General features: G+C 37.3%; 1 protein-coding gene across 3 annotated transcripts in view; it reads left to right on the top strand.

Annotated features, from left to right (window-relative positions):
- Positions 1–22,265, top strand: part of ACVR1C (activin A receptor type 1C) — a 109,232-nt gene extending 86,967 nt beyond the window's left edge. For 2 of the 3 annotated variants that reach the window (XM_047721806.1, XM_047721804.1), the window contains exons 3-9: positions 2,236–2,475; positions 7,668–7,898; positions 10,475–10,642; positions 12,098–12,254; positions 14,254–14,378; positions 16,761–16,891; positions 20,770–22,265. In XM_047721806.1, the coding sequence (XP_047577762.1) occupies positions 2,236–2,475; positions 7,668–7,898; positions 10,475–10,642; positions 12,098–12,254; positions 14,254–14,378; positions 16,761–16,891; positions 20,770–20,895 (1,178 nt within the window). In that variant the 3' untranslated portion in view covers positions 20,896–22,265. The remainder of the gene's footprint in view (positions 1–2,235; positions 2,476–7,667; positions 7,899–10,474; positions 10,643–12,097; positions 12,255–14,253; positions 14,379–16,760; positions 16,892–20,769) is intronic. The other variant, XM_047721807.1, reaches the window with a different exon arrangement.
- Positions 22,266–23,641: the final 1,376 nt, after the last annotated feature.

Below are 23,641 nucleotides of genomic sequence, written 5' to 3'. Positions count from 1 at the left end.
AGCTCTTCTCATATGCACCTGGACACCTCCTGATGACTTTAGAGGAATCCTGAAACACTCTGGAGAAGGAAAGTTGGTGATCTGCCAGAATTCCCAGGGCAAAGTAGAAGAGCATGGATAATGTTTGTTTCCAGAGTTCTCTTAACAGCTTTAATTCTTTTATTTATCGGTTTAAAAAAACAACAACTATTTTTAGGATTATAGTGATACTCATATGAACACGTTTTTGAAGAATTCGATTCCTTTTCCTTGAGAATTAAATATTTGTTTTGCCTTTATACTTATATATTCCGGTTGACATATTGTAAGTCAAATGTAAATGCATTTAATCTAAGGAACTCTTAAGGATTGTCATTGAAAAGAAGGAAGTCTGAGGAATGGCTTAATTCACAAGGTCCATTATCACCGTCCTTTGTTTAGATTCTAAGGGGTAGTTGTTGTGCTGTTGCTTTCCGTGCACGTCTGCAACCCTCTCTCTGGGTATGCCTCGTCAGCTCAGGAAGGGTGTAGTGTGCTCAAGGCATTATAGCCACAAATGGAGAAAATGTCTGCTTACTTTTGCTTCTCTTTCTCCAAAGCCTGCGTTCTTCTATTTCTCCTTGATGTCTGAGAAGCTGAGACGCCAGAGTTCTGTTCCTATATCCTATCAAATACTTCCTAGGGTTTATTAAAAGCAAAAAATCATGATCCCTAATGATAGGATATGGGGATAAAATTAAATTGATGCTGAGGATGTTTAGTGAACGAAGGAAAAATGAACTATGTGCTCATTTCAAGTGTCAAAATAATTTCTTTGAAAAATACAGAAAATATCTGCCATCGTAGATTTTTCATGGATCACTATTTTCCCTAACTTAAAACGATTTCTCAGGTGCAAGGAGAGCTTTGGAAAAAAAGTGGCTATCTGTGTTTTAATATTAGAGTCACAAATTATATCCTTATGTTACTTGGTTTCAATTATTAGGTTTATTTTTCCAAAACTAAAAATCTTATCCCTTACCTATTAAGAACAAAACTAGTAGAATTTTTAGTGGTTCTGCTATTCAAGAACTATTAATCATCTCCGGTTGTAAACACTGGGGATATAGTTGTGAAAAACAGGCAAAGTTCTTTCTCTCACCAAGCACACCTTCTTTGGAGGGAATCCAATAATAGATAAATAAATACATGAATTTATGATGTGTCAGACAGTGATACAACCCAGGAATGAAAACAAAACAGTAAAGGGGTGTAGAGAATGAATGGGGACTGAGAAGGAAGTGTTCCTATTTCAGATTGAGTTCAGCCAAGACCATCCTGTCCCCTCCTGCCTGGATGATCTCATGGGTCTCTTCACTTTTACTCCTTTGCCCCTCTGCAGCCCTGCAGAATGGAAGTGAGATTGGTTAGTCCGCCTGCTCCAAGTCCTGAGACAGCATCTGCTTGGAATAGAAGACACAGTCCTTCACTTAGCCTACCATACCCCACATGCTCTTTCCCTTGGTTGCCTCCTACTGTCTTCTGCCTTTCTCCTCGCTTACTGCATTCTAAGCAGGGATTGTTCCTGAGCAGCCCGAGTGGGTCTCATCTTGGGGTGTACACTTGCTTTCGTGTTGCCCAGAGCATACCTCCTTGGGCTCTTCCTGCTGTTCTCCCTGCTCCCTCCCAGAGTAGCCTTTGGGAGCACTCTGTCTTAAGGGGCACCCCGGCATCCTGCGCTTTCCCCTCTGCTTCATCATAACGCTGAGGGCCTCCTGCTTGGGTATCACATATCCATCTGTTTAGTGGGTGTATGAGAACATAAGCACCACGAGAGCAAGGATTTGGCTGTCATCACCACTGTATCTCCAGCACCTGGAATAGTGGTGACATATTGCCGGAGCTCAGTAATTATTTGTGGCGTGAATGAATGAATGTGCTCTCAGGATGGACTGCTGAAAAATGGGAAGAAGATAGAGGGAAAATGTCATATACCTTGGAGGATTTAAAAAGGATCCCACGCACTAGTGCTTTCTATGATCCTCATTCTGGCTCCTATCTTCACCTGGCATAATTATTCTGGGTGCATCCTGACTTCAACTCCCTTTCCCCATCTTTGCTTATCCCCCAGAGAATCTTTACCAACTCACCTAAGTGCATAGGGTGTAGTTCCACATCAAAGATGTGAGATTTTGGTGATCACATTTCCAATTTCCAGAGTACCTTAAATGGGTTGATGTATGGTCATGTTCTTTTTTTTTTTTTTTTTAACTGAAGCATCTCCAAATGCCCCCAAACTTGGACCCATGGAGTTGACCGTTGTCATTACTGTGCCAGTCTGCCTCCTGTCCTTGGCCACAGTTCTGACCATCTGGGCATGCCAAGGTCGACCGTGCACAAACAGGAAGAAAAAGAGACAAAATGTGGAGGAACCCCTCTCCGAGTGCAATCTGGTAAATGCTGGAAAAACTCTCAAAGATCTGATTTATGATGTGACTGCCTCTGGATCTGGCTCTGGTATGTGCCTGTTGTCCATTTTGTAGTAAGAAAACTCTTATTTAAAAAAGAAATAAAAACAATTTCTAACAAAAAGGGCCCCAATATTTTAAACTGGGTCATTTAGAATGCTTGATGTGGTACGGGTAAGTTCTGATATTAAAACTTGTTTTTGGATTTGATGAAGAGGGTCATCAGCTGTGGCCGAAAGAATTAAGTCCTCTCAGTTGCCTTTTCTGTCCTTAGGTATTCAGATTCTCATTTTTATATTCTTTCAGAATGTACTTCTGAATCGATAAAGAGTTTCTCTTCTCTCCCTCCGCCCCCCACCATTATGGTTAGTAATAATCATTGTTGCTCTCTTTGTAATGTTTCATGGGCACAAAAGTTACTGTATTTGAGGAGCTGAGTTCTGAGGAGGGTATTAGTTGAGTGAAGTGGTATTCTTAGAGTGTCTTTGCTTGTGGTAATGGAAGTCTTTAGAATCCGAAGCACCCCCTGGGATGTGTGTGTGTGTGAAGTCAACGGGGAGCTGACCTAAAATTAAAATCAAGAATGTATTCTTAAAGCACAGAAACAGAGGTGATAGGGAGTAGCGCAGCCCTCCTGCGCTGACTTTTGCTAAGGTAGTATGGTAAGTCTATTCCTCTTTAATGGAACTCCCCAACCCCTGGTGAAGCAGTTCAAAAGACCAGGCTGTTTTATGGCCTAAATGAGCCTTTTTCATCACACAAACCATATGAGGCCATTTTGGGTTTCTGGCGACCAAGCAGATTTCTCTGTAATAGTAAACTTTCTAAAATGACCTTTCCTCATGTATATGTCCAGAAATCCTACCAGTGTGCAGTACTGAAATGTGAACTAGGGTAAGCCTATGTGGGTCACTTTAGGAGCCCCCGGGCCCCCTCTTGCTTTGGAAGGATCATTTAGGATGATTACCTCAAACAGACTTCGAGAAACTCCCCAGCCCACGGCCTTTACGTGCATCCAGGCAGGCACAGTGAACAAGGGCAGATGCTGGAGGGACAGTAGCATCTGTATGAGTGTCTGTATTTAACAGGAAGTAGCTTTAGAGTCCCCTAAGAATCCAGGAAAGAGAGGCCTAATCAGGCCATCCACAGAGTCCAGAGAGTTTGTTGTTTTGGGGGGCAAGTTCCCCTGCTATGTCATGGACCAAGGTCTCAATGTGTGTGCCATCACTGCACAAATTAGGTGGCATGTTTTCAAAGGAGGCATCCCAGAAAAAATTGTCTCCAGACTGCAAAGTTTATAAAACTAAAATCCAAATTAAATTATTGCATAGAAAACTGATGTTCTTCCTTTAAAAGTAAAGCTGTTCAGATTCAGTACTCATCCTTCCTTGACTGTTACATCCTGGGACCCACCGGGGGCTAATTTCCTGGACACTTGTGGCATTCTAGGCACAAAATATGAGCAGAGAGCGCTCTGATTTGTGCCCAATTCCTTGAAACCTCATATAATTTCTTGAAAAATTTCAAGATTAAATAACTATTTAATATTCCCCCCAAGCATTTCAGTTCATCTGAAGATGTTAAGTAGCTCCTCCTTGAATATATTTAAGATGACTAAGAATTTCCCTCTCAAATAAAAATAATAGAGGCTTTATAACTGGAGAATGGATATTTAGTTTAAGAAAGTAGTCATGATGGGCGCCTGGGTGGCTCAGTGGGTTAAGCCTCTGCCTTCAGCTCAGGTCATGATCTCAGGGTCCTGGGATCGAGTCCCGCATCGGGCTCTCTGCTTGGCAGGGAGCCTGCTTCCTCCTCTCTCTCTGCCTGCCTCTCTGCCTACTTGTGATCTCGCTCTGTCAAATAAATAAATAAAATCTTTAAAAAAAAAAAAAAAGAAAGAAAGTAGTCATGAGCCAAGACATGAAATTTAAAAAATTAACCTTAAGATATTTTGGTGTTTTTGTGCATCTTTAAACCTAAATCTGGGCTTATTGACTGCTGAACTCTCATCTTTAGATTATTCTAAGATCTTTCTTAAAAAGAAAGCCGTACATGTACCCAAGCACAGATGATTTTATTGACCAGTTTGAAAGAGTTTTAGACACTTTTTCTTAGAGTCAGCTATATCCATTTAGCGCAGTGAGCACTGGCTAAAAGTACCTGATGACAACAATGCCTTTGGTAATCGGAGAGAATGGGTCTAGCGGCAACAAGTTTTCCATCATGAAAGCTCGTTCATTGGGAGGAAATCAGGTGCTTCTGCTTCCCCTTTGGTTCTCTTAATTGGCCAGCAAAATTTAGGCAAAGGCAATTTTGTTAGATGTTGAAAAACAAAAATTGTGAGGCTTATCCCTGACCAGGTCATTTCAAAGAGATAAAATACCTGCAAGAAAGGCAAGTGAACAGATCTGCTGCTGGACTGTTTCTGAGAATGGCTCACGTCTCAGGTGACTTCTGAGAAACTGAGTGAATGGTTGCTTTTCTGTCCCAATATAACACTTCTGATGGGTGGTGACATTACTGAAAGATGCCTTCCCATTAGACAGGCATCAGCTTCTACAACTGCTGGTAAAAAGTGAAAAAAGAAAAAAGAAAAAAAATTTTAAAAAGTAAAATGATCCTACAGGGAGATGCAAAGTCTATGTATCTTCAAATGAAATCTCTAAGTGTATAAACAAGAACTAGATTATTTGGATTTGTTGCCTTGAAAGATACCGAAGCAACTTTCCCTGAGTTTTAGTGTCTCAGCTTAATTGCTGTGCTCAGTACCTTTGTTGATGTTGTGTTCCTCTGTCCCTGGTCTGTGGCATCGGTCCTGTGTTTGATCAATTTGCAGTTTGAAAACAGAGGCTAATCGAGTTCTCTAGTCAGTTACTGGTGGTAGTGGTTGTTGATGGTGGTGTTCTGGTGAGTGTGTGCGTGCAAGATCAGGGAGGGAGGAGGGAGATTGAGATTGTAATTTGTCCTGATGATTGTTAGTACAATTTTTCCTGCATGGTCAAGTAGTAAACTTGGCCATAGCCTGAAGAAATAGCACTTAGAGTTTGCTGCTGGACGTCTTCCCAACAGGGGAAGACTGCGGGCATATCCACTGAATGGTGAAAGCAAGAGTTTTTTTTGTTTTGTTTTGTTTTAAATTATTTTTATTAACATATAATGTATTATTTGCCCCAGGGATACAGGTCTGGGAATCATCAGGCTTACACATTTCACAGCACTCACCACAGCACATACCCTCCCCGATGTCCATAACCCAGTCACCCTCTCCCTACCCCCACGTCCCCCAGCAACCCTCAGTTTGTTTTGTGAGATTAAGATCTTGTCCCTTATGTTTTGTCTCCCTCGAGGAAGAGCAAGAGTTTGGACTGAACACCAGCATTTCAGCTTTGGTTGGCCTCCCACTAGAGCCCATTTCTGGGTCAGTCTTTGATTACTGTAGGGCCCCGATTTTCTCATCCCTAAAATGATAAAGTTGAACTAGACAATCTCAGAACTTCCTGGCGATGGGGCTCTATGACTAATTGTTGAGATCCATAATAACAACCTTATAGTCTGTGTTTATTTAGCCACAGTGGGTGGTTCTTAGGAAGAGGAGAACATCTGAATAAACCATGGCTCATTTCAGGAGCAGAGGCCGAACCCTGCAGAGCTTAGAGGGCTGTAGCAATGAGAGTTTCCAAACCATCTGAGCACATGGATAATAACTAAACATGACTTCCCAGAGTAAACTTAGACTGTAAGCTCTTTACCTATTTTTCTCTAATTATAAGAGTGGTAGGTACCTATTGTGGAAATTAAGAAAATGTATATTAGAAAGAAGAATATCACAGTTCATCCTGATTCCACTAAATAGGCAGAACCATCATAACATTTGGCAAATTTCCTTTACAGGCTTTTTCCTGTGCATATTTTGAATAGCTAGGTATACTTATTTAGATGAGTTGAATTTACTGTGTTATTTAACATTATAGAAAAAGTATTTTCCCATGTCATTAAGAAATACCTCCTCATAAGCAGCATTATTATCATTTGCTGTAAGTAATCTGTTCTAAGATAGAATATTAAGGGCTGACCATTACTGAGCATGTAATATACCAGATACTGTCCCAGGTGCTTAACATGCTAATTCATTCTTATGTTACCCCAATGAGATAGGTACTGTTAATATCCCCTATTTTTTAGATGAGGAAGTTGAAGCTCAGAGAAGTTCTGATACTTGCCCATGGTTACCATGTGGCACGGCTGAAATTGCAACTGAGGTCTTTAAATTTATCTGTTCTCTTAATCACAGCATTATGTTTAACAATTTTTCTATTTTCCAATACTTTTCCTTCTATTTCCTGTAAATAATAAGGTATTAAATATTTTGACATAATGTTTCTGCATTTTGCATTAAATATTTAGGATAGAATTCTAGAGGTGGGGTTATTGGTTCAAAGAATCTAAACTTCTAACATACACTTGGAATATACTTTCTTTGAATTTTTTTTATTTCACAAAGAATGTCCATTTGGTGTTTTCTATGACGATGCCTTGCTTTTTTTAGCTAACATGATTATCTCACTTGGTTATTGAATCTGATTCTTCACTTTGCTATTTTAATTTTTGGGTTTTTTTAAAGATTTTATTTATTAATTTGACAGAGATCACAAGTAGGCAGAGAGGCAGGCAGAGAGAGAGAGGAGGAAGCAGGCTCCCCGTGGAGCAGAGAGCCCGATGCGGGGCTCAATCCCAGGACTCCGGGATCACGACCCAAGCCGAAGGCAGAGGCCTCAACCCACTGAGACACCCAGGCAGCCCTTTAATTTGGTTTTTGAAAAAATTCACAAGGAATTCGTCTGCTTCCCCAGTTGTACTAGAAACAATGCATTTTGTTTTAGAGGCTGATGACATTTTTTTTTTAACTTTTGTGTATTGAGTGACCTGACTGGCTTTCGTGGGCAAATCAGGGAGATTTCCAGCAATTCTGAAAATCATATATCTGTAGCAGCAGGCTATGTTCAAGAAATCTTTATTTGGGAATGTGAGAAGAGAAATTCATATGAAGAATTTGGAGTGGGTTTTTTTTGAGAAAGGTTTGACCTAAAAGTTTGATACAATGGTTCTTATTTCTTCAAAATTGGTAAAATTATGAAAGCGCTTCAATGTTTGCCTTTTTGTGTGAAAATAATAATCATTATGATAATTCTTTCCTGATACTTCCTTGTTTGTACTCATCGATTCCATCTTTTCTTTGGTTAGGTCTACCTCTGTTGGTTCAAAGAACAATTGCAAGGACAATCATACTTCAGGAGATAGTGGGAAAAGGTAGATTTGGTGAGGTCTGGCATGGAAGATGGTGTGGGGAAGATGTGGCTGTAAAAATCTTCTCCTCCAGAGATGAAAGATCTTGGTTTCGGGAGGCAGAAATTTATCAGACGGTTATGCTGCGACATGAAAACATACTTGGTTTCATTGCTGCTGACAACAAAGGTATTTTCTATCTAATTGGGTTCAGCAAGTAAACATGTCATGTCCATCGTTAGATCACCATAAATAATTTGTTTTAATAAAATACATAAAAGTCTAAATTTCTTTATTGAGGATAGAAGATGCTTTTCCTCTTCTCCACAGATAAATGTACAGAACCATACAATAAAGACAGGGCAAACGAGTGACATGAAATCATGATGATGCCATAGCCAGGTTGACACTCAAAATATTTGGTGACTGGTATGGCACAGGAATCATCCAATCAGAACAGAAGCTTCAGCTGGTCCAGAGTCCTGGGAGAACTGTGCCATGCTAGTTTTTATCCCTTACTTGCTGGTTCGTGAAGAGATGGAGAGGCATCTTGTGGGGGTGGAGTGGGAGTTGGGGGAGGTTGCTTTGGGTGTCTAGGGCAAAGGAATGACATTGGAATTTTGAATAGCAGCTGTTTGCCAATGAGGACAGAAATATTTCAATATTTTAACTGGGACAGGCATACCAGTGAATGCTAGTTGAATATTTGCCTTTGCTAGGACTGTACTTCTCATCTATATAAATAGGCTTCAACTCCAAGACTCAAATTCTCTATGAACATTACCAGAATGGCAGCAAGCAAATCCATTTTAGTGAAATTTTCTATTAATGTACTTTGAGTATAAATTATATTGAGACTTAACATCAACAACCTCAAATAGTATGACTTTTTGAGATTTGTGGAGCAAGACAGAGCATCAATGTTTTGGTATTGAAATCAATTTTCATAAAATATTGTATAAATCCCTGAGTAAGCAGGGACTGGGTATAATTTGCGGATTACTTACGCTTTCTTTCTTCTTTTTACATGGCTTTTACTTACTTAATTGAACATTAGTTCCCATAACAAAGGGAAACAGGACACAATGATGAGCAAAACATGACCCAGTCAATTTTTTAAAATTCGAATCAGCAATACACATGAAGAACTTTGGTGAGGTAGAGACTGTAACCTTTATCTAAAAAACAAATCACCTGTGGATATCAGAGACCCACCATTGCCCATGGAAATTAAAATCTGTGGTTATTTTTATCTATCATAAGCTTGATTATTACTAACTAGATGACAAAAGAGAGGCTTAGAATTATTGTACATTTTGGCCATAATTATGTTTGCAGATGGTATGTGTTTTCTGATTTCCCAGGTATAATCTGGATAAAGATGAGCTATAAACACAAAAGGTTCTTTCCAAATTCTTAACTCTATGTACTTTGAAAAAATATTCAGACGACTGAAAATGAGACCTTTCTTAGTAAGCTAAGAACTTTTCCTTTTCCTTCCTAAGATTGAGCTAAGGTGTACCTACTGATCAGATTAATTAGCATTGTTGTCAAAGCAGTAATGACTTTAGGGATATGGATCATTTTGGTGAGGCTAATTTAATCATGTTGTTTATTTGATTATAAAACAATAGGCCCAAGGGAGATCATCCTTGATTGTCTCTTCTTCAGTTTAACTGGTCTACCTCTGTCACTGGCTTATCAGTGGCTTTGTGCATGGTTTCAAATGATCTCCAACATTGCTTTCATCCTCATTTCTAAATCTTTTGTGGTATTTATAGTTCCATTGGTTAGTCAACAGTCTGACAGAGACGTTGCTATGAGAGGGCAAGATAACCACTGGTGTTGAGCGGGAGAGAGTCAGAATAAGGATTAGTTCAATATATGGTTGGTTTATTACTGAACTTTATCATGTTATGTTGATTTTTGTATTCCTGGGAAATTTTATCACTACCCGGATTTGAAAAGTAAATATTTGGATTAGGAGTAGCTCTTATACATAAAGCATTTAATAGAAAAAGTCCTTAGCAAATGTTCATTATGGCTTCCTTTCTCTGAGTGTTAGAACAGGTCAGGACTGTTCAGAGCTGCTATAGACACTATTCCAAAAGCTAAAGCTAACTCCAGGGACTCTAATACCTGAAGAAGTTGTAGGCTAATTTCTGTTCTGCTAAAAATATTTTATAAGCTGGATTAGCTTTTGGTTGAATGAAGTAAATTACTTGAAAATGTCTAGTAACTGTATTTGGCTCTTAACCTTAACTTTTGGGGAAAATCATCACCTTCGTATTTTGAAAGGTGAAGAACATGAACGTTCTTAGAATTTTAGAGTCTTTATTACATTAATAACACTTTGTGTAAATTTGTTGCATTTCTGGTTTGTACTGGAACAATCTTTCTTGAAAGCTCAGAGTAATTTTAGCACGACACTGAGCCTAAGTACATCTGTCAGTAGCTTCTCCTATAATGTGGTGCTATCAGTATAAAAAGAGCGGAAGAAAGGAGTTGTTCACTTAATCAGAATCACTCTCACAGCTTCCTGTAGGTCTGGCGGATACATGCAACAGGTTCTAGTATATCAGTATCTTCAGAGATACAGTGAGAAATTTTACTTTGCTCATTTGGACCATTGGCATCCTCACTAAAGGAATTAGCTTTGCTTTGTGAACCGTACAGCTTTACTTTAAATACTGACATTTGGTAAAAGCTTTTGGTTTCTTTCTCAACATATATTTATAGCAATAAAATGACTTTTTCACATTTAGATAATGGAACTTGGACTCAACTTTGGCTTGTCTCTGAATATCATGAACTGGGTTCCTTATATGACTATTTGAATAGAAACATAGTGACCGTGGCTGGCATGATCAAACTGGCCCTTTCAATAGCTAGTGGCCTGGCCCACCTACATATGGAGATCGTTGGTATACAAGGTACGTGTTTTCTTTCTAAGTTTTGTTCAGAATAATGCTGAATAAAACACACATTACTGTGCTTGCCTGGCTCAGGGCAGTCAAGCTGAGCCCCTCTAGTGGAGGAGGATGGATGGCCAGAACTATGTGAAATGAAATGCTTGTTTATGAGGATAGAAACACCAAGTTGTGTTTTAGTGTTTAATTGCATTTTAGTTTATTACAAACAATTACCAAATGTAAAGAAACACTAAGATACTTTATAAAGCTGAGGATATTATAATATAGCCAACTCTCATCTACACACTTTTTGCATATTAGCCACAATAATATTTTTACACCTAGTGGCTCCAACTTTGCCATTTTAGCACATACATCTGGGAGATCGTGCTTTGGTGGCAAATGCTCTATGTTCAGAGAATATAACTAATTTAAAATATTTACTTTTGATAGCTAAAATAATTGGAGATGGAAATATAATCTTGAAAAAAATATTTACATGTAAATTACTTAAAGGTCAAATGATTCCCACTGTCTTTTCTGTTTATTGAGCTAATAGTGAATTTGCTCTAGAAAGTCATTAGTTCAGTCAGGGCAGTGGTTCCCAAATTTGGATTTATGATCCCTTAAACTCTTAAAAATTATTGAGGACCCCAGCGGTTTTTGTGTATTTTCATTCTATTAATATTTACTATTTTAAAAGCTAAAATTGAAAAAAATGTTAAAGTATTTATTAATTTACTTAATAATTATTAAACAAGTTTCAAAAATTTTTATTTTTTCAATAATACAAAAACCAATCTAGTGAAAATATGGTTTCATTTTTACATTTTTGCAAATCTCTTTAATGTCTGACTTAATGCATAGATTTTCATGCATGCTCTTCATTCAGTTGTTCCTTTATGTTTTGGTTGAAATATGTGCAGAAAAGTTAATATCCCACAGCTATGTATTTGGAAAAGAGTATCAAAGACTCCCAGGGATTTGGGGGTCACTTCTGAGAACTGCTAGTCTAAGGTAGTAGAAGTTTTAGACTTGTTTTATAAGAGAATATTTGCTATGTTCTTATGTGGATGTAGCAATGCTAATTCATTCCCTGTTCATTCAACAAAAATGTACTAGTGGCTACTAAGTGCCACCTAGTGTACTAAGCATCAGTGACATGCTGAAGGCTGATGAATAACACACAGGCACTGCCCTTAGGGAGCTTACAGTCTAGCTGGAAGAGACGGATAATCAAACACACATGTGAATGAACAGTATAGTTTAGGGAGTAATAAGGGTTATGAAGAAGGCAAAATGGCGTACTCTGTGGAGACTGACAGGGGATGTGGAATGTGTGGTCAGGGAAGACCTGTTTTTGGAGGTGACTTTTGAGCCAGGTGTTCAATGTGATTCCTTTTAGGGAGAGTCAGCCTTTGGTAACAACAACAACAAAAAAGAAAAAAATGTGTATTCTTTTCTTATGCTTCATAGGTAAACCTGCTATTGCTCATCGAGATATAAAATCAAAGAATATCTTAGTGAAAAAATGCGAAACATGTGCCATAGCAGACTTAGGGCTGGCTGTGAAGCATGATTCAGTACTGAACACAATTGACATACCTCAGAATCCTAAAGTGGGAACCAAAAGGTAAGATCACTAACTTTGGTGGCACACTCAGACATATGACCGCCCCATAAACATGAAATCCTGGGGTGAGTGTGTGGGTGTTTTGAGGGTGAAGGTGGGAGTCCAAATGGAAAATCATTAGGCCGAGGAAAGCAAGGAGTCTTCTCTGGGTCATTGAGAAGTCAGTGACAGAATGGTTATAAAGTGAGGACAGTTGGCATTTTAGTCATACAGACAGTAGCTATCTGGGTGGGGAATCTAGTAGAGATGGATGGTGGAAGAGACAGTTATATATTATTTTGAGTGGGCCAGTTTCCGGAAATACATTTTCCCATGGCTAGGAGGGGAAAAACATGTCATCAGTATATAGCTCCCCCAAAGCCTTTATCCTCGTAAGTGAACTGAAACTCAGGGCTAGTTCTTTTTGTTCAATGTTCTAAACAATAGATACAGTCAATGTGTTGAGCAAGATAAGTAAGGGACTCTACGTAAATACATACATGTGCTACTGTACTCCCTTCATATTGAAGAATATGTAACAGTTTTTATATTTACTATAATTGTACTTATTCTTAAGTCTCCCAAATTGATGTATATTAAGGTAGTAGGAGTTTGGACACAAGTCCCACATTCAAGGAACAGAATTTTTGAGGGTTCAGAACAGATATGAGAGAAACAGAACATATGACATATATATTACCACAGGCCCATTAGTAATGGGATTTCTGGCGGTTTCTTGTTCTGGCCAGCCTGTGGTCCTATGGCCAGTGTACTTCCATTTCCTTTTATTTGAATATCAAGCTCATGCTACTTTGACATAATTCCTGGGTTCTTGACCTTGAAGTCAGAAATCATGAAAACATTTTCCTGGAGTTGTCAAAGGCTCTTTGGAATAGGGGATTTCTGGTATAGTTGACCTCCAAGCCATTTTTGAGATTCCAAGCCCAAACCTCTGAGTCCTTCCCTTGGTTCCCTAGGACAATTTAATGACACCCCAGGAACACTTCAGGGCAGTTTATTCAAGCCGGGCAGCCCTATGGGACTTCTCTTCTTTCCCCTATAAAAAGTAAACTTCAGCTTGCCCATCGGAATGTCTCCCCATCACAGACACCCCTCACCTCCCACCCCTGGACTCCTTCAGAGGTTCTAAAACTTTTAAGAGTTTGGGAGGGTTTTGCATCCTCATCTTAATACTCTGGGAAATCGTAGAATTCTCCTAGGACAGCTAGACTCCAGCAGGTCCCACGGGCTGTAGATATCTTTGGTTTAGTCTTATTTGAACAAGGCTGTCATTTTCTTGTAGCCGCTATATAAGGTATATATATTTCTGGAAGCCAATTTATAGTAGAATTAGAATTATTCATTCAGAGAAGGTGTTTATGGAATGCTGCTAAGCACTGTGTTAGAGTCCTGGGCCCACCATGATGATTAAGAGATGCTCTTCACCCTAAGGGCTCTTCCATGGCAACGTTTGTTGGTGGAGGTTGAGTTCCATCTCTCCTATTGAATGCTTTGCTTACTGAATTTCCCTCTAGCTTGTCCTTTGCAAGTATTTGGCTCCTGGCACCTGTGCTTTGATTCACTGAGTAGAATGACCTCTAGTTTTATTTAAAATGTTTTTAAAATTATAGTTCAGTCAATAGCTATATTACATAAATTTAATTTATTACAGTGGCTTGGATCTACTTTTAAAATTGATGTAAGCTATTAATTTATATTTTATGTGGGGATTTATTTTTATTTTTTTTTAAAGATTTTATTTATTTATTTGACAGACAGAGATCACATGTAGGCAGAGAGGCAGGCAGAGAGAGAGAGAGGAGGAAGCAGGTTCTCCACTGAGCAGAGAGCCCGATGCGGGGCTCGATCCCAGGACCCTGAGATCATGACCTGAGCCGAAGGCAGAGGCTTTAACCCACTGAGCCACCCAGGTGCCCCTATGTGGGGATTTATTAAGGTATATTTTACTGGATTGCTATAAAGTCATACAGAGGATCCGGAATGTGCATGTTTTTTTAAGGTATATGGCTCCTGAAATGCTGGATGATACAATGAATGTGAATATCTTTGAGTCTTTCAAACGAGCTGACATCTACTCTCTTGGTCTGGTTTATTGGGAAATAGCCCGAAGGTGTTCAGTTGGAGGTAAGATGTTGGAGATACTCTTCATATCTGTCTTTTCTCAATGCTCTGAATACAAGATACTTTTTTCTATGTATTTTTTCTAAGCATTATATTGAATCATTTTTTTAATATTTAAGAGAATGCCCTTTGGTGTTATCTTTCCAGTGGCAAGAGTGGAGCACCCTACATATAATGATGATTTTGTATTATGATTACTGCTCAGGTGGGGGTGACAGTTCTCCTGATAATTCTGATTTTCTTAATGATACTTTGTGAAGCACTTGAAAATTTTCTTGAGTTTGTATGCAGTTAGCTGTATCCCTACTTTCTACCAGAAATTGAACCCAAAGATGTTAAATGATTTACCAAAAGCCACAGGACTTGATGTCTTCTAGTTTTCAGGTTTTTCACGTTTTTGTTTGTATGCTTTTTTTTTTTTTAAGATTTTATTTATTTATCTGACAGAGATCACAAGTAGGCAGAGAGGCAAGCAGAGAGAGAGAGTGGAGGAAGCAGGCTCCCTGCCGAGCAGAGAGCCCGATGCGGGACTCGATCCCAGGACCCTGAGATCATGACCTGAGGTGAAGGCAGAGGCTTAACCCACTGAGCCACCCAGGCGCCCTGTTTGTATGCTTTTTGTTACTGTTGTTGCTTTTTCCTTATGATAATGAATGTGGAAGGGAGAAAGTGGAGGGCAGAGGTGGAGAGGAAGCCTAACTTCCTGACTCTACTGTTCCTAGCTGCTTAGAGATTAATAATGAGAGGAGGAAGAGTTTGAAAGGATGAAACCCTACAAATGCCATCTATGAAGTTGTGGCATCTGTGGAGAAAAGTTAACTCCTGGTTGAAAACTGATTAGGGTTTTCACTTTCCAGTGAGACTGACATAACACTAAGCCGTGGTTTAGCAAATTCCTGAATGTCTGACTTTAGGCAAGTTACCTGGTCTCATTTCCCTCATCTGTAAAATGAGTGATAAAACTGATCCCTTGGGTTTTGAGGATTTAACGGATTCATTTGATTAATTAATTAGTACAGAGCATAGGACAGAGTAAATGTTCACTAAAAGAGCTGTCATTATCAGACAACTGTCAGTTTTTGTATTTTGCATCAATATAATTTTTCCTTATACCAATTTTATTTATTTTTTTAAAATGGGTAAAAAAAGTTTTTAAACTTACAAGGGTAAAATTCTTTTGAATGAGAAAACATACTTTTCCCCTTTTTATTCACAAATAACTTAGTAAACCATTCAGGAAAATGAAGCTGTTTATAGCAGCAATAAAGTTATAGTGGAATCCTCAAGCCTGGGATCGAGTTCCAGACCTGCACTTACTAGCTCTTTGACCTTGAGCAAACTGATGACTCTTTGTGCCTCAGTTTCCTCATTCTGTAAAGTAGGGATAATATACTACCTCTTTTAGTCAGTGGTTTTGAGGAATAATTAAAACATGTAAAGGGTTTAAGACAGTGCATGGTGAATAGCAAGATTGAAACAGGTTTGTAATAAATTTTTTAAATTTCATATTAATATTCTTCTAGATCTGCTTTTTGGTCATTGTCCTTACATTTTCTTTAACTGTCGAAATAGTTAACATAATATTAGTTTAAGTATTTTAGTTAATTTAATTAAAATTAAATATTTTAAATTGAAAGGACTGTTAAAACAATTTTATGAAGACATTCTCAAGTCCAGGTAATATTCTGATAATTAAGTTCAGATCTTTCTTTTTGAGACTCTTTAATATGAACCTTCATGTTGAACTGTCCATCTTCAGTACCTTTGCTGCTTCTTTGGCACATTCTCTGGTACAGTACTTCCAAAATCCAAATGTCAGAAACTCAACTTTTGAAAGATTGCCTATCAGTTTTCAAAAAGCAAAAACTATCCTGTTTTGAAAAGGTTATTTAATGGAGAAACATACTTCATTCCCAAATGGGACCATGCTATAAATTTTGCAATTAGGCATTACTTTTGAATTGTACAATGGTATTTTATATAAATCAGTATTCACATAATTTTTATAATATACAATTATATTTTATATAATTATTAAAATTATATCCATGCAGTTTGTTTATACAAAATTGTATAATTTTATGTAATTGCATAAATTATATTTTTGTAAAATGGATATAATTTTATGTTTTATATAAAATTTATATAATTTTCAAGATTATGTAAACTTTCATAATATATATTTTAGAATATATGCAATAATTATTCCTCTGAGTGCTTTATTTATATCCTTAGTCTTATAGTGATATAGAATTTTCATAAACCTGACTTTCCAGTTTCTCAGAGTGCCACTTGTGCCTAGAGGACTTAATTGGTATTCTTTTTGAAATAAGCGTCTTTATTTATTATTCACACTGGGAAATTTATTATGCAAACTTCTTATAGGAATTGTTGAGGAGTACCAGTTGCCTTATTATGACATGGTGCCTTCAGATCCTTCAATAGAGGAAATGAGGAAGGTTGTTTGTGACCAGAAGTTTCGGCCAAGTATCCCAAACCAGTGGCAAAGCTGTGAAGTAAGTCTGTGTTCCTTTTTGGCTGGGAATGGAGTGGGGCAGGGTTTCGGGAAAGGGGCAGAGGGAGAGGGACAGAGAGAATCTCAAGCAGGCTCCATGCCCAGTGTGGAGCCCAGTGCAAGGTTTGATGTCTTGACCCTGAGATCATGACCTGAGTGAAAATCAATAGTCGGACACTTAACTGAGCCATCTAGCACCCCAGGTGCCCCAGGCTATGTTCTTACATATGTTTTATCTGTTATAATTTTGAGGTAAGTATCGGGGACGATTTTCAGTTCTACTGTCTTCATCTAGGCATCCAGTTCATTCCACATGTATAAGTATATGTCCTTGTATCAGTCTTCAAAAAGATTTTATTCCTTTCAGCCATATGTACACAGAACACCAAGATAAGTGGCAACAACACGTATCGCCGTGACTTTACACAAGACTGTTTCTTGCTATGGACAGTCCCCTATGGGTCAGGCAGCTGTGCTCTCTGTGGTGATTCAGTGATCCAGGTAACTTTGATCTCGGGGTGCTGCTGTCTCAACACAGTTTCCAAGTGTCTAGGTCAGGAAAAGAGAGGAGCTGGAGGGTCAACCATGGCTTTTAATGCTTTGGCTTCCGGTGACTCACTTCACTTCCGCTCATGATTCACAGACCAGAGTCAGTCACACAGCCCGATCTGCCTGCAAAGAGGCTGGTAACTGTAGGAGCACAGACAGGTTTGGTCGTCAGTGTCCATGCAAGGCAGAGTGTTGCAATTTCGATCATCTTTACAGTCCGTACATTTGCCAAAGTTTGAGCTTCTGTTTTTAAATCAGAAAAGCTTCCTCATGGCAGAGACTACTGTTCTCTCCTCATCTCCAACAATGCATCCAGTAAGCATCATGTCATAGGCATAGATTGTGGTTATCCCAGTGCTTGTTCTGCCTTACGTGAAGCGAGAGACTTTTCTAGTTCCTACAGGGAGAAGGAGGGGAAGAAGAGGCAAAGACTGCAAACCATCTGACTAATTCCACAACTGTTTTATGGCTTTACTCTTCCTCAACCCCATTATTACTGTTATATTCTACCATATGTAATTGTAATATTTCAGGTCTTTTTATAGTGACATTTTTTAGCTGGACTTCATCATAAGGGTTATTTCATACAATAGTTTTTCTCCTCATTTCCCCTCTCCTTCATGTTTCATTCAATTCTTTTTCTATTTAAGGGAGGAATTATGTCTTGATGTTTCTATTTTGTATAGATATCCTACCTACATACTTATTTTAGAAGCAGAATTTGAAATATTTATAACCAAATTGAAATTAAATTAAATTATTTCTATTGTTAATAATATTATGTATATGAAAGAATATGTAACATATATATAAAATTTAAGCATAATAATAAAGTGGCAGCCAGTGAATTCACTACTAAGTTTAAAAAATAGAACAAAGATCCCATACTGCTCTGAGAGATTACTATAGTGATTATTTATTATTGCCTTGCTTTTCTTTAGGAGAAAATATATATATATATTTATGTATAAATATGTATATATAAATATACATATATACTCATGCTAAAATATATTGTTTACTTTTTTGTAATTGTGAAACATATTTTTTTTTTAGATTTTTAAAAAAATTTATTTATTTGAGAGAGGGAAAGAGAATGAGAGAGAGAGAGAGAGCATGAGAAGGAGGAAGGTCAGAGGGAGAAGCAGACTCCCTGCTGAGCAGGGAGCCCGATGCAGGACTTGATCCCAGGACTCCAATATCATGACTTGAGCCGAAGGCAGTCACTTAACCAACTGAGCACCAGGCGCCCTGTGAAACATATTATTAAAACTTACTGTAGATATTCTTCTTAATTTCTATTTGCTTTGATTTATATATGTAGCTATAATCTGTTCATCAGTGCAGTAGTCCATTATATGGGTAGAATACAATTTTTCTTCTTATTGTTGATTGTCTTATGTGTGATTTTAATATTTTTTAAACAATGCTGACATATATACATATATGTATATATATGCATGTGTGGGGGGAAAATGAGATTCTTTTGGGGTGTCCACATAGATGATCATATCTCCAAATAATGAGAGTTCTGGGACGAATTCTTAAGCCTTTTCTTGACTTCTTCTTGAGTTTCTAGGACTTCCAGTATAGTGTTGCTTAAAAATTGGTAATGGATATCCATGTTTTACTCCTTAAAATTTTGTACATTTCTCCTTTGAGTATGCTGTTTGTTGTAGGTTTTGTTTGTCAAAACTTTAATCACGTTAAATAAAAACTGACTTTGTTTGATAAAAGCTTTTTTCCTACCTATGAGGTAATGATATAGCCTTTCTAGTTTTGTCTCTTAATGTGATAAATTGCATTTATAAATTTTCCGCTGTTAAACCAATCATACATTCCTAGAATAGAACTAACATAGTCATTTTTTATGTGATCGATTTTGTACATTGCTGATAAAAGCAATTTTTGTCCATTTTAATCCAATATTTTAGTTCTGTTTTATTCTGTATTAATCCTACGTATTAGATACTAGTGCAATTTTATACCACTATTACTTACTTAAACTTAAGATATTTATCATTTTCTTTGTTCAACATTCCTTTTTGCCTCTCAGAGCTTCCTTCTAAGATCATTTTCTGATTTCCTAATGTGCATTCTTTTTTTTTTTTTAAGATTTTATTTATTTATTTGACAGAGAGAGATCACAAGTAGGCAGAGAGGCAGGCAGAGAGAGAGAGGGGGAAGCAGGCTCCCTGCTGAGCAGAAAGCCTGACATGGGGCTCGATCCCAGGACCCTGGGATCATGACCTGAGCCGAGAGCAGAGGCTTTAACCCACTGAGCCACCCAGGCGCCCCCTAATGCGCATTCTTTAAATGTATTTTATTTAAATTGATTTTTTAGAAGGACCTAGAAGTGATGAGTAGTGATGTTGAGCATCTCTTCATGTGTCATTCTAGGACCTTAATTCTTCTAGGGCATCAATTCTAGCATCTAATGTTTTGATGGATTTGATTTTACTGTTTGTTGTTTCAATTGATTCTTGCTTATGATACTTTATTTTCTACTGTCTTGTGACTTTTTGTTTTGAGCTTAGGCTTATTGTAGAATTTTAAGGCCTGGGCTTGATTTTTTTTCTTACCAAGAGTCAAGATTTAGATAATATTCTTTACAAAATTCCTTATAAGACTGATTCATCTGTATATTCAGGACTTTGGAAACATCTTGACCTGATATTTCCTGTGTGTTTTGGCTGTGTTTCCTGTCTTTCCCATGTTGTTTATCAATTCTGAAATTCTAGACTGTGAGATCAGCAGATGTTACCAGAGTGGACGCCTGGTTCAGTGATTTCTTCCATCTCTGGATTCCTGTGTTCTCTGATTGTTTTCCACTCTGAGTATTTATCTTATTTATTTAGCAGCTCACTTATACTATTTTTTGATTCAAATTTTTGATATTTACACCCAGGTTATTATTTTATTATGGCATAAATTAAATGTTCAAATGCACAAATCTTAATATGCAGCTCAATGAATAACAAAAAGAGTATGCGTGTATGTACTTAATATCCAGATCAAGGAATTTGCAACTCATCCTGTATGCCTTTTTGTCTTTCATGTCCCTTCTCAGAAGATTTTAAAAGAGAGCTACTCTACCATATTCCCAGAAATCAGTGGATTGAATTTTCAATTAAACGTTAGTCTCCATAAGGTTAATGTGTGTGTGTTGACTGGATTTTTAAAGAGGTTTGGTCCTGATCTTCTGATACCGTTTTAAATTTACTATTTCTTCATCAGAGCTTAGCATCAGTTCCTGGGTTTGTGGTTATGCTTCTCTTGGACTGTGTTTGTGTGAGTAGCTAAAGTGTTTGATATTTTTCTCTCTTAAAGGCCCTCCGAGTCATGGGGAGAATAATGCGGGAATGTTGGTATGCCAATGGGGCAGCCCGCCTAACTGCCCTTCGTATTAAGAAGACTATCTCTCAACTTTGTGGCAAAGAAGACTGCAAAGCCTAATGATGATGATTCTGTTAAAAAGAAATCTCTTACAGCTTTTTTTTTTTCTCATTTTCCCTCTTTATGTGAATGTTTTTGCCTTTTTTTGGTGGTTGTTCTACCTCAAAGATAATGCAGTACAGTATTTAAGGGCCCAAAGGCAGCATGGAAAAAATAACTCTGAAGTCAAGCATGGGCAGGAATTGACTTCATCCCATCTCTGTGTTGTCTTTAATTTTCTTTTGAAAAGCATCACATCAGTTCATCTTTTTATTTAGTAAGAAAGATATTGCAAAAATATAAAATAAGCTATATAAAACTAATACAAGTCATTAAGATTTTATTTTACTTGAATCAAGAACACATGAATGAAGAAAAGGAAATGTAAAAGCTTTTTTTTTTTCTGATATGAAAACACCTTCATTAAAAGTGTGAACTAGAGCACGTTATATCTCAGCAGAAGTTTAGATTATATAATCTGCGGTTTTCTTTTCTTTTCTTTTTAAATTTAAGAAGGGTCTTTGAAAAAAATTACATATTGCCCTGAACTTCAGTGTCTAAAACACTGAAAAGGGGAGCCATTCAGTTGGAAGATAGAACTGAGGTCCCAGTAGCCACTGGCTTGGCCTCCTTTCTACCTGCTATCCTGTTCTTCATAACCCGCTACCACAGCAGCCCCCAAAGCAGTATGAAAGCCACTACGATTGCTACTTCCTCCTATTTACAAATGAGACATCGGACAGCTTGGACATTGAGACTTCCTGAAAGTCACATAACCAGTGGTGGAGCTGGCACTAGGTCCAAATCTTGTGATAACCCACAGTGTAGACTTAGCTAACTTCCTGCTTTCCCATTAATTCCCATATAGTACTTTTCTCCTTACGCAGAAACAACAGCTTTCATGATGGTATTCATGGTTTAGTCAAACAGAAGACCAACTGGGTCATTCTGCACAATCATAATGGGCCTGCATGAACTCTGAGGACAATATCCCTTGACGTTTTCCTCATAGAAATTTCATAGTCTGACTATTTGTGAGATAAATATTAACGTTTTCTGAATACTTCCAGAGTTTAATCAGGTATAAAGATGCATTGTTAGGAGGGGTCTTTAAGATTTATTTCAGAGGTTCCCACTACTTTTGTACATACACACTTAGAAAGAATATATAGGAAGTAGAGGGAGGAGGAAGTAGAAAATATTTTGAGAAAAAATAAGAGAACTCTTCAGTAACTGTAAATAGCTATTTCCCTACCTTTTCAAAATGAGCAAGTCGATGCAAAAGAAGGCTCATGGTACTCTTGCTTTTATTTTACTTCCTGTGGAGACAGAAGTGATGAATTCTGAATAATACTTGGAACACTGAATCTTTCTTTCAAATCTGTAATTCTACTTGGGTAAAGGAGATTTAACATGGTATCTCTTGTTGTTCTACAACACTGTTTTCTAAGCTCTTATCCTTAGAACATTCTTCTGTTGAGACATTCCAAGACCAAAAGCATTCTTTGATAGATTCTTAAACAGTGATAGTATACATTAGCATATCATGTACTTTGAGGAATCTAGCAATAAAGAAATGTTGTGGCAGCTTCTTTTAATTAGATTTCCCAAGTTATTTGATCATGGAATCCTTTTATTAAGAGGAGGGGAAACCTTTTTACTATCCCACATTTTAGTGTTCTACAAAACATAGCTTAGGTAACAGTGTTCAAAAGGATATAGCTATGTATTTTCGTGCAGAGCACAATCTAGTGATTATAGTTCATTTCACTATGGAAATATGTTACTGAACCCACCTTCATTTGATTGGAATGAGATAATCAAGGGCAAATATCTGACAGCTGTGGTACTCTCTTTCAGGCAGTCATCCATTCATTAAATAAGATGGGACCCCATATCTTCATTGCCATAATATTGGGGTCAGTAGAGAACAGATGCATCATAGGTTCTGCCCTCAGGGATTTTAGAGACTCATTTGGAAATGGGAATAACGATGAAGGTATTGGTTTGTGAGAAGGAAATAAATTGACAATGTAGGAAGTCTTGAGTTCCATATGATAGTGGGTTCTGGAAGTTATTTTCAATTTGCAAAACATTTACAAGGTATATCTATTGGGCCAGTGCAGACAATCTAATTATATAATCAGTTTTTTAAAATGCATATGGGAAGGGATTTTAAAAAGAGCTTATGTGAAGGGGTGATCTGATTTCTTATAGGTTGTACTTGAATATATGAAAATGAAATTATTTACTGTGGTTCTATTATAGTTAAATGGCTGTTGAAATAAATAAGAATAATATTTCCTGTTTTATTCACTTATGTTGGGTGAATATACTTATTTCAGTGTTTAGAGAATGTTTTAACATTTCCATTTTCCTCTACATTATGTTTTATAATTTATTTGGGTGTGTCCAAATAGAACTCCATATTTTTATTGGTTCAACTTTTACTCTAGAGAAATTTGTACATTTTGAGATGTTTTTCTTGTTTTCATGTTAGTTTACTGTAGCTTCTAACTGACTGGTCTTACAACTTAATTACCAAACACACTTCTTAAGAAAAGAGTTAGGTTAACAAAAATGATAAAAAAGATAAAATTTCTAATTTTTCTTAACTCTCAACATGATTATAAATAGAAAATGCTCACAAGAACAGGATAAAGTTTAGAGCATAAATTTATTGTATATACCTATCCTGTTAAACTTTATATTATTTGTTTTTGATGGAGTGTCATTGTGTAATATTTATTTCTTTTGAATTGTGTGA

Source organism: Lutra lutra, chromosome 3 (assembly GCF_902655055.1).
Source record: "Lutra lutra chromosome 3, mLutLut1.2, whole genome shotgun sequence".
NCBI lineage: Eukaryota > Metazoa > Chordata > Mammalia > Carnivora > Mustelidae > Lutra > Lutra lutra.
This window is presented reverse-complemented; position numbering and strand designations above follow the sequence as displayed.